This window comes from Dermochelys coriacea, chromosome 10 (genome assembly GCF_009764565.3).
Source record: "Dermochelys coriacea isolate rDerCor1 chromosome 10, rDerCor1.pri.v4, whole genome shotgun sequence".
NCBI classification, from domain to species: Eukaryota; Metazoa; Chordata; order Testudines; family Dermochelyidae; genus Dermochelys; species Dermochelys coriacea.
In genome coordinates, this window is record NC_050077.1 from 39121585 (window position 1) to 39133713 (window position 12129).

General features: G+C 45.7%; 1 protein-coding gene across 1 annotated transcript; it reads right to left on the reverse strand.

Moving 5' to 3' along the window:
* Positions 1 to 5297: 5297 nt before the first annotated feature.
* Positions 5298 to 7503, reverse strand: IGFALS (insulin like growth factor binding protein acid labile subunit). The gene is given in 2 exon segments (XM_038420078.2): positions 5298 to 7445; positions 7447 to 7503. Coding segments are annotated over 2 exon segments (1986 nt in total). The 3' UTR covers positions 5298 to 5516.
* Positions 7504 to 12129: the final 4626 nt, after the last annotated feature.

The following is a 12129-nucleotide window of genomic DNA, read 5'->3' on the forward strand; positions in this document are numbered from 1 at the left end:
GACTTCCCCAGCACCACTTGCTCTCTCCCTCCCTGTCCCACTCCCTCCTGCCCATCTACCCCATCTCTGCAGAGCTGGGGAGGGGAGACAGGGCTTAGGACAGAGCAGGAGAGCTTTCAGTGAGTGCCTTAAAGAGACAGTGCATGGCATCTCTCAGAAACTTCCCCAGCAGCCAACACGCGCACACATTTTAGTTTTTTGACAGGTCTATGCATTTCATAATTTTTATTTCTCTTACACTTGAATTTAGTTCTTTGAATAGTGAGTTCTAAAATACCTGTTCTGGCTGGAGTAATTATCTCTATGGTAACTTTTTAAAAGTATATATGATATCTAGGTTTTTGTTTCTACTGTTGGTGCACATACCTTGGTGCACATAACAAAATTTATTCTGCACATGGATGGAAAAAATTAGAAGGAACATTGGACTGAACTCTTTGGGGGAGAATTGTATGTCTCCTGTTCTGTTTTACCTGCATTCTGCCATATATTTCATGTTATGGCAGTCTCAGATGATGACCCAGCACATGTTCGTTTTAAGAACACTTTCGCTGCAGATTTGACAGAACACAAAGAAAGGTAGTAATGTGAGATTTCTAAAAATAGCTACAGCACTCAACCCAAGATTTAAGAATCTGAAGTGCCTTCCAAAATCTGAAAGGGACAAGGTGTGGAGCATGCTTTCAGATGTCTTAAAAGAGCAACACTCTGATGCAGAAACTACAGAACCCAACCACCAAAAAAGAAAATCAACCTTCTGCTGGTGGCATCTGACTCAGATGATGAAAATGAGCATGTGTCGGTCCGCTCTGCTTTGGATCGTTATCGAGCAGAACCCATCAGCATGGATGTATATCCTCTGGAATGGTGGTTGAAGCACGAAGCGGCATATGAATCTTTAGCAGATCTGGCAAGTAAATGTCTTGCGATGCTGGCTACAGCAGTGACATGCGACGCCTCTTCTCACTTTCAGGTGACATTGTAAACAAGAAGTGGGCAGCATTATCTCCTGAAAATTGTAACCAAACTTCTTTGTCTGAGCAATTGGCTGAAGTAGAATTGAGGGGACTTGTAGGCTCTAAAGCAGAGGTGGGCAAACTATGGCCCGCAAGCCACATCCAGCCCATGGGACCGTCCTGCTGTCCACGCTGCCGCGCAGTGCTATACTGTGGGCAGCAGGGCTGCAGAACCCGGCCTGATCTGGTACTCTGCTGTGTGGCACGGCTGCCTGTCCTGGTGCTGCCGCACCTCCAGCCACCGGTGCTCCAGGCAGTGCAGTAAGGGGGCAGGGAGTGGGGGGAGGTTGAATAGAGGGCAGAGGAGTTCGGGGGGTGGTCAGGGGCAGTCAGGGGTGTGGCTAGAGGTCGGGGCAGTCAGAGGGTGGGGAACGGGGGTTGAATGGGGGCAGGGGTTCTGGAGGGGCAGTCGGGAAGGAGAAGAGGGGTTGGATGGGGTGGCAGGAGGCGGTCAGGGGACAGGGAGAAGGGGGGGTGGATGGGGCAGGGGTCCTGGGAGGGGCAGTCAGGGGATGGATTGGGGGGTGGATGGGGTTGTGGGGGGCAGTTAGGGGCAGGGAACAGTTAGGGGCGAGGAGTCCGGGGGCGGTCAGGGAGAAGGGGTGGTTGGATGGGGCAGGGGTCCTGGGGGAGCAGTCAGGAAGGAGGGGGGGTTGGATGGGGCAGCAGGGGGCAGTTAGGGGTGGGGGATCAAGGGGCGGTCAGGGGACCGAGAGTGGGGGGGGTGGATGGGGCATGGGGCAAAAAGCGGGGCGGTCGGATCGGGGCAGGGCCCGAGCCATGCCTGGCTGTTTGGGGAGGCACAGTCTCCCCTAACTGACCCACCATACAAGTTCAGAAACCCGATGCGGCCCTCAGGCCAAAATGTTTGCCCACCCTTGCTCTAAAGTTTTTTTGTTTTTTTTTTACATTGTTTTATTTTTGAATGCAGTTATTTTTTTCTACATAATTCTACTTTTGTAAGTTCAACTTTGACGATAAAGAGATTGCACTACAGTACTTGTATTACATGAATTGAAAAATACTATTTTTTGTTTTTTACTGTGCAAATATTTGTAAGCAAAAATAAATATAAAGTGAGCACTATACACTTTGTATTCTGTGTTGTAATTGAAATCAATATATTTGAAAATGTAGAAAACATCCAAAAATATTTAAATAAATGGTATTCTATTAACAGCATGATTAAAAAAAATTAATCACAAGATTAATCACTTGACAGCTCTAATATATATATAAAAAAAACTTTTTAAGCAGCATGAGGGAATCTCTCTCTTGTGGGATTTGCGGGATCTAAGGTTTTTCTGGGTGGGATAAAAATACAAGAAACAAAGTGGGAGTGGGTGGGAATGGGTATTGCAGGACAGGAGCAGGATTAAAAAAATAGTCTCAGGCAGGGCTCTAGAGTGACTCTCCACCACACTAGCCTGCTGTGGACTGACTGACTATGTGGACCCCCCTGCTGCTGCTGCTGCATGGTAGCAGTTCATTAATGTGCTTTGATTTGGTCCTCTTTGAAACAGGACTAGACCAAAGTGCATATCACCAGCGTTCGCACAGACTGTAAAAATGTGGTAGGCTAGTGTGGGTAGATTTACACCCCAGCTTGCAGTGAATTAAATGTTTGTGTAGACAGACTCTAAGTCTTCATTTCTATCATCTGACTGGTTTCAGAGTGGTGGTCTGTATCAGCTAAAACGACGAGGAGTACTTGTGTCACCTTAGAGACTAACAAATTTATCTGGGCATATTTAATCCTGCTCCCGTCCTGCAATACCCATTCCCGCATATGCCCAAATAAATAAATTTGTTAGTCTCTAAGATGCCACAAGTACTACTCGTTGTTTCTATCATCTGACTGTTTCATTGCTAGCTTAAACTGAACTTTACCTTCTTCCAACTCCTCTCTGCTACCCCATTATCTACCACCAGCCTCTGCTACCTCAAACCTATAATCTCTGGTTCTCTTTGCCTCCTCCCTTTACCCTACTCCACACTGCCAGGCTGGGTCTGAATCCTTCCTCTGTAATATCGCTAAGATCCAGCCTTTTCTTTCTGTCCCATGTCACTAAAATTCTAGTCCGTGCCTTGGCATCTTTTGCCTTGACTACTGAAACCTCTCTGGCTTTCTTGGCACACACCTGATTCCGTCCGTTCCAGACAAAACACTGCTGCTAAGATCCTCTTCCTTATCTGTTCTGTGTATGTTTCTCCCTTTGTGAATATTCCCATTGTCTCCCACTCCATCAAGTACAAGCTTCTCATCTCCTCCTTCAGAGTCCTGCATATGTCAGCAGCAGGCATTTCTTTCTATTACCAAGAGATTGTCAAGCACCACCTTGCCCACTCTACTTATTCAGTATGTTGTACACTTTTACACTTTGTCCTTGGGGCATGACCTGGGCCTGCTGCTTAGAAAGGGTCAAGTACATAATGAGTACTCCCTGAAATAAACCAACAGGGTAAACGGTTGGGGAGTGGGTTTAGCTTTTGTCAGGAGTAATAAGCATCTGAGTGAAGGGGGCAGGGTACTAGTTTGCAGGGGTGAGCCAGCCATTTGTATTGAATATGTGCAGGTGGAGTTCTGCGAGCAGCTAGGAGAACAGCATTGCAGATACGTGCACTCTATTAGAGCACATTGCGGTTATAAAAAAAACCAAACTATTATTGCAACTCGCACCTTCCTTTACCAATCAAAGTGCAGGGATTTGCATAATTAAACACCTGTGGGCAATAATGAGACAAGTATCCCTACACTCTGGTTAGCTGAGATCATTTCATAACAGTTTACACCTTTTTATAGCCTATCGGGTGCAACCTAGGTGATCTGCCTGGCAATCTGCATCCAAGTGTGACTCCTTGAGGAGCTGATTTTGTAAACTGTCATGGATTCCAGTGGGAGCAGGATCAGACCACTCTCATCTTTTTGATTGTAATTGAACTCAGGATAGGATTCTCAGAAATGCCCAAGTGATTTAGGAACACAAGTCCCACTAAAAGTCAATAGGCTTTGTGAACCTAAGTCACTTCACCACTTTGTAAAAACCCATTATCAAACTTGAATTATGAAGTATGAAAGCAATTTCACTGTAACAAGCTCTAGCTTTGCTTGTGGTGGAGTTTTTAAGGTAGGCAGGAAATGGCAAGAGACTCAGACTTTAAACAGTGTCCGCTGCTCACTAGCACAACTTGTTTTTTTTTATAAGAATTCTATCTACGTGAGGCACAAATTAAAAAAAAAAAAATCACTTACAAGATGAGCTGTGGTAGCTCCAAAGGTTTATTTGCCTGCTGTGGTTTATCAGGGCGTTGATGTGCATTGTTTTTCTTAAACCTGTTAAAAGCTTGTCACGTGTGCTCTGCTCTCCTAAAACTACAGGTTGGGTTATGGTAGCACCTGGAGCCCTAGTTATGGATCAGGCCCCATTGTGTGGTGCTGTACAATCACAGAATGCTTTATGGGTTCCTGAAACTTTTTTTGCATTGCAACACAGGGTTACGCAGAATGGAAAAGGTTGGCAACCACTGCTCCAAGCTACTGCAGTACGGATGAGATGAAGCCCCTGTTTGCATTAGCTAGTCACAACTGGGGTGATTCAAGGGCAATGATACTTAACTGCCAGCATTCCCACTAATTATCACTGTGGCCCAGACTTTCCTCCCCTAGCTCAAGAGGATCTTGGTTTCTCCATTTGCTCTCCCCAGCCTGAGGTCCTCATGTTGCAGTGATATTCTTTCCATTAAGGAGGGTTGTCTCCATGATTCATTGACAACAGCACTTCTGCTAACCAGGAGTGGTTGCTAAAAAACTGATATGAGATGTTCTTTGCTTCTTGGTGGCTAGACAGTTGCCTATCCTTTGGTCCCAGCTCAGGAGTGAGACCCAAATGCTGGACCTTAGCGGGCAATACCCTTTCAGGTTGGCTTTTCAGTCAGACTCTTATTGTACTATCATAGTTTATTTGGGTTCTTTCAGTTTTAATTTTGGAATTGAAAAAGACTGTCCTCGGAGAAGGCTTCTGTCCATCCATACCTTCACACACACCCATTCTTTCCTTCACTTTTCAGTGCTGGGCAAAGGAATGCTGGCTCTGAATCACAATGCTAAGTTCAAATAGCCCAAAGGTAATTGCAAAGTCCAAAGAACCTGTTTACCCCAACTGCTCAGCCAAAGCTGGTATGCTGGTTCTCTTGAAAACTGCAGCTATACAAATATAGTAATGGTACAGCATGGAGAGAGAAAGCTAAAGAGTGCTGTGCAATCGTACTGGCCTCCTTGGGTAATGGTGAATGGTGGAACACGCTATTTTGGACTGCTGCCCTGGTGAGCTTGGTAAAGAGATCAAGGAAGGTGGTTGAGATGCCAGATAGCTATACCCTTTTACTTATTAGCCCGTGGGAAAGTAGTTCTCCAGATTCTACCGGAACTTGTGCAAGTATGTGTCTAATGCTGTCAACTATAGAAAGCAGAAAGTCCTCTGTAAAGAGGAAGTATGTTAGTTAGCAGTGAGCAAAGTGATCTTCACTGATTTCCCTCAGGTCAAGGCCTGCCAGGTCTGGTGGGCTTAGGCAGGTGAGGTTGTTGTACACGTACACGGGTGTGTGGGAATCGTCCACCTCCATAAGGGACTGTACAAAACGTGGAACCACTGTGGGATGCTTCAAGGAAAAGTCTCTCAGTTCCTTCAGTGAGCAATTACAGTGCCACTTGTTTCCTTCCAGCCACAGCTGCTCCAGCACAGGCGAAGGGCCCAGAGAACCAATTGAGAAGGTTTCCAGAGAATTGTTTCTGATGCTAAGATACCGCAAGTTTGCTAAGGGGGTAATTGTGCTGTTGTCCAGCATCTCCAAATGGTTGCTGGAGAGATCGAGCCAGAAGAGTCGCTGAAGTGGGCTGAAAGCATTGTGAGAGATCTCCAAGAGCTGGTTGGAGGAAAGGAGAAGGTATTCCAGATTATTCAGGCCTACAAACATGTTGGGGGAGAGATGAGTCAGCCTGTTGTGCTTAAGGTCCAACTCCAAAAGATCATGCAGGTCATTCAAACTCTCGTCTTCAATCATGGATATGGTGTTGTGCTGCAAGAAGAGCCTCCGGAGGCAGGAAAGGCTGGAGAAAGTTTGTGGCCTGATTCTGCTGAGACAGCTGTTTTCCAGGTGAAGGCTATGCAGCTTGGTTAGGCTCTTAAAGACATAGTCGGGAAGTGCCTTGAGGCAGTTACCAGACAAGTTCATCACTGCAACATTAAAGAGCCCAAGGAATGCCCCAACCCTGATCTCTTGAATCTGGTTGTTGTTCAGAGTAAGGACCTCCAGCTGGCCTAGCCCATCAAAAGTCCTTTCCGCCAGGCTCCTGATCCTGTTGTGTCCCAACTGTAGTTCCTCCAAGAATTGGAGGTCTTTGAAAGTCCTTGGCCTCAGGCTGGTGATCGAATTACTGGATAAACGCAACACGTGCAGGCTCAAAAGGCCCAGGAATGTTTCTTCAAAGAGCAAGATGAGACGATTGTGGGAGAGGTCCAGCCACCTGAGGGACTTCATTCCCATGAATGCACGTGGGGCGATGGCATTGATCTGATTGTGGTTCAGGTAGAGCTTCTGTAGTTTCTGCAACTTGACAAAGATATTGAGCTTGATGCCCTTGAGCAAGTTCCCACTCAAATCCAGCTCCTTCAGCTCACTGAGACTGCAGAAGATTTGGTGCTGCAGGTAGGGCAGCTTGTTCCCAGCCAAGACCAGTTCCCTCAGGTTAGGCAGGTTATGGAACACTCTGTCAGGCAGCACCACTAGATAATTCCACCCGAGGTTCAGGTACCAGAGGTTGGAGAGCCCAGCAAACAGGCCTTCCTCAATCTTGTTGAAGTGATTGTTGTTGAGGCTTAAGGAGGCAAGGTTCTGTGTGTGAAGGAAAGTGTTTGGTGCCAAATGCTTCAGCCTATTCCGTTCCAGGTGCAGGTGGTAGAGGCCCTTTAACCCATGGAAGGCATGCTGCTCAATGCTCGCCAGCTGGCTGCTCTGCAGGTTAAGAAAGTCCAGGTTGGAAAGGTTCCTGAAGGCCATAGCTGGCACAGAAAGGAAGTTGTTTCCATCCAGCCATAATGACTTAACGTTGCTGGGAATGTCTTCTGGGAGGTGCGTGAGGTTCCGGGAGCTGCAGAAGATGTTGAGCTCCTCGCTGTAGTCATCATAGCTGCAGGCACATGAGCTGGGGCATTTTAGGAGTTCTGTGTCAGGCTCCTGGGGCACTTCTCCGCTGGGAGATAGGGACCCTGCTGCCAGCACCGAGACCAAGAGTAACAAGAGGGCAGTGTCTGCTGGGGGAGTGGAGGGGGAGATTAAGACAAAACAAATGGAAAATATTAGCTGACAACACACGGCAAGAGGAAATGATGCAAAGATGACATGGCTAGGTACACTCAATGCGCCCCAAATGCCAGTACCATGTAAGGCACAATAATGGGGACTGAGCAACCATAACATGGAAGAACATTGTATTATTGTCTGTCTTCAATGCCTGCTGATGTTTGCAGGAGCTAATCCTGCTGAACTTGGTGACTGTTTTGCCATTGATTTCACTAGGAGCAGAGTTAGGTCCAGGGTCTGTGGAGCAACTTGGGTTTTCTCTCTGTTCAGTTATATAGGCCAGACTCACCATTGCCCTGGGCTTGTGTACTCATTTACACTAGTGCAAATGTTCTTGATCCTCTTTGTACTGGTATAAATGACTGCACAAGGGCAAGGCAACAGTGAATTGCGGCCATCATTTTGAAATGTGGGAGAGACAGTCTTAGCACATAAGCTGAGCAGCGCACCCTTAGGAGCATGTTGTGTGTCTGGGCTAACTTAGTCAGGTTGTTCACATCCTTTTGTCTGTATCTATTTACAATCTGTTATCATTTGGCTGAATAGGCTTTTCACCTTGACGAGAGTGGGATTGCAATGGCTGGATAGGATTCCCTTTTGGTATGTCTGGTAATTGCTTCCTTTCCCCGACATGGGCAAGTTGCTGACTCAGAGAATCAGTCTGTGACCAGAGGTTGTTTTTCTCTCCCTACTCCACTGAGCCTTTAAAACTGGGGTCTGCTATTTTTTTTCCACCCTAGAAACAATTCTTGGAGGACCAGTGATGATGACTTTCATTAAGGCTGTCCTAGCTCCACCCACATGCAGGCTCACATCATCTAAGAGGACAGGACATGGTTTCTAGAGCTTGATCAATGCATCTCCTTTGATTAGCCAATAACAGACCAGTGCAGTTAGTGGTTCATCTCTCCTCCTCCACTGTGGAGTGGAAAGCATTGTCTGCGGGGATCCCATTCCAGGCATGTCTGCCAAAGCATCTCAGTCCTCACTGTCATCTTTGCTGTACTATTCTTGGGCCCCAAGCAGTTCTGCCAGCACAGCTCAGTCTGGACTTGCAGCCCCCCCCCTCTTTACAGACTACAGTCAGGACTGTTGCAGGTGGTCACAACCCTTCTTCGACGTCAGTGGGAGCTATGCCCACTTACACAGGGCTGGACTCTGTAACAGAGGCCGTCAGTTGTCTGTCAAGATGTTAGGCTGGTGCTAGGAAATCTTTTACGTGCAACTCAACCTGCTGTAGATCCAAGCCCAGAACACTGATGCTGGCTGACGAGCACCCTAATCCGTTTTCCCAACCACACGCCTTTTTCTGTTCAAGGACATGTAATTCAGCAAAGAGAAAGAACTGCTCCCTTAGCTGCAGCCATTGTGCTTACAGGGGGAAATGATGGCTTTATCAGCATGGAAGACCATGGGTATGTCCTGGAAAGAGAGCAAAGCTTATACAAGATAAAGTACCAAATTCAGACCTGGTGTCATTGGAGATACACCCACTGAGGTCAACACAGTTGCACCCATTTTGAGCAAGGTCTGAACTTGATCTTGATCATCAACTCCTCCCTCCCCTCCCCCCCCCACTCCTGAGACGCAAACTCCATTTCTGAAGTTCCTTTCCTACCCTGCGCTTCCTTGTCTGATTGCTCGTGCACCTAATTTGTGCTTCACACTTAAGTGTCATGAAGGGGGAAAAAATATAGGCCAGCGCAGGAAGCAGTGCATAACAAAGAGAAATTGTTCAGTACAATTCAGGTGTGCATATACCATATTGTGCTGTAGCATCACAGTCCCGGGCATTGAGGCTGTCTCATTTCTTTTTAAAAACTCTCTTTTGAGAGGGGCTTACTTCAGCTTTTAAACTTGCTTTGAGGAGTGGGGGGCTAGCAATTTTAGTGAACAATGTGAATGACTGAAATCTGCAAACCTTTTTATAACCTGTATTTTAAATGCTTCTCTCTACCCCACTTGGGTTATTCAATAAATCATTATGGAGAGCCCTGTGCGCTATATCAGGGTTAGAAGACCCCTCTAAATGCTAAGCATACCCTGTGGGGGCCCTGTGTACGAGAGAGATGTTGTCTTTATTAGAAATGTTCTTTCTCTATTCCTTTTTTTCCCCTACAGTCTCTCCTAAGTGGCAGGCGCTGCTAGTGTTCAGTTCAAACTTTCAAACACAGGATATTCAAGTGGGTTTGAAATTAGGCCACATGAATTCATCCAACCCCATTTACAAGGGAGGGGAGAATATAGCAAATTAGAGTTAGATAGTTCCACTGTTTTGAAGTGATGGGAAAACAAGAAGAGGAGAAGTTGGTGATTTCAGATGATCTATTGCACTCTTGCAACAAAGCAGCGGTTTCATTTTAGTCAGGAAAATGAGACTATCTGTTTTGTGATGCACACCAGTGCCTGGTTCTGGTTCTGTACTTTAAAACTGAAACTTGTGATGGTAAGGTACTGATCCTATGCCCATCAAATCCATCCATTGCTTTTCAGCATGACTTCCCACGCATCATACAGCAGGCATATACTGTAACATTATACTTCCTCATCTCCAATTTATTTGGGGGAAGGATAAATCAGGAATGGCCAAGCTATTTGGGCAAGAATATTGCCTTCTCATTTTCTCAGGGTTTCTGTGCAGGTTTAGAGCAGACACAATTAAAATCTGCACCATTACTACTTGTGAGAAATGAACATTACTGCAGCATTTCTTATTAAGAATTAACAATGAATATTGCAGTTACATGAACTAACTCTAAGTGGCAATTTACTTGCAAGTGCCCTGTGAACAGTGTTCTAATGGCACCTACTGCACTAGATCCTGCCTTCCTATGTATGACACACATACTTCTGCCCATGGGTGCTGACCCAGAGATTTCTAGGGTGAGCACCAGCACACCTGCTTATTGGGGTGTGATGGGGGAGAGGCCAGATCAATTCCCCAAAGTACTGATGTTGCAGTCACATATCATTGGCAGCGCAGACTATCTCTCAAATACGAACTCCAGGCTTATTCATCTCTATCTATCCATGCCCATCACTGTGGCATGTACAGATCTCCTCTATCTAACCTATAGTATCTACAAGCTAGGTTAATAATACATCCTTTATGTACTTAACTTGCATTTTAGAAAGCCCATAATTATGTGCTGATAGGGTAGCTCTGGTCTATTGTCTTTGTTTACATGTCTGCCAATGTAGTATTCTTTTTTTGTGTATGCTTGTCTCCAACAGTATTAGCCCATACATTCAAGATCCTCTTGGACCAGCAATTAGATTTTCTCTGCATGTTTCAGAGCATTTTTCTTCTTCTAAAATTCCAACAGTAGATGCACCCTGTTCCCCAACCTCTCAGAATTAATCTGATCTTTCAAAAAGTAGGAAAGTCCAGGAGGTCTTGCCTTAATTCATTATTTGGAAGCTCTTTCTGCAAAAGAACCAATCTGTTCCTCCAGCTGCAAAGTTATTACTCTAGCAGAGACACGTGCACTGTGCATGCAATCTCTAAAGCTCCTTAAAGTAGCACACGGGGCATAATAAAGCCTGAACATTATCCTATAACAGCAGAGGTGGCAAAAGAAAAAGAAGTTATTGAGCAAAACAAGTAGAAAGTTTCCAATAATTCATTGATCTGCTCACCCTAAACTATTTACCTGCCCTTTCTTATGGGATTTATTTGATACTCTGGTGCAGATCCATGCTATCCTGCTCTGATGAGACACTATTGGAGGAATGTGGGAAGTTGCTTCCACTTACCTTTCCTTGTGTTCATTGCAACAGAAGCATGGGAAGGAAACATTCCGTGGAGCAGCCGATTCTGTTCTCTGTATTTTCCCCCAGCTGATAATGTAGTGATACAGCAACCACCTTGATGCCTGTCCAGCACTCTGTGCTCGATTGGTTTTAACCCTTGTGCTACCAGGCAGGAATGCTGAGAGGTTTTTATTACTAAGGCAAGGGATGTTGATTGAAGGTCTTGAGCTGTGTGTGTATATTCTTCTCTGAGTCTGTCACTCTGGGAGTCAGATTTTCCTGACATCTATAACTGGGAACAAATATACTGAAAATACTGGTGAAGTATGCTAATGGCTCCCCCCCCACACACACTTTAGGTCACTGTTGTAATTAATTTAGATGCCCATGTGAGGTTTATACCCCCTCTGGGAAATGACTAGTAGGGTTGCTTGAGAAGTGAGTAAACAGTCCTGGAGAGAACTTGACTTGACTACTGAATGGAGATGAGCTGAGGAAGCGGCGTTCTGATCTGGATTAAGTTTTGAGTTTGATGGGGCCAGATGGTGGGAACGTTGCAGTGCTGGATGATCATGTCTCATGAAATTGTGAGATTTCTGCCGTCTTGTGAAATGTTCTTGTGGCATGCTGGCTGCATCTGAACCAGGCCTAGCAAATAGAAGCATTCTGAGTTGGAACCAGAACCATATGGTCAGGTTCAGATTTAGAGATTCATATCCAGGCGTTCCCTCTAATCTTAAAGGGATTGGATTTGAAGTTCCAGTTTTGGCCCACCTCTAGTTCCAAATTCCCATGGTTTTTCAGGCTTGAGTTTCTACCAGCATTAGAGGTGAAGCACATAGTGGGAAATAAAGCACTCAGGTTCTAAAGGATTTGGATTGTCTTGGTTATTGGGCCAGCGGATGGCAGAGTAGAAACATGTAGGAACAATGGAACAACGTGCTAAGCGGAATGTATGTCTATCCCATGGTTGAAGAAAAGGATCTGGAGTGATTAGTGT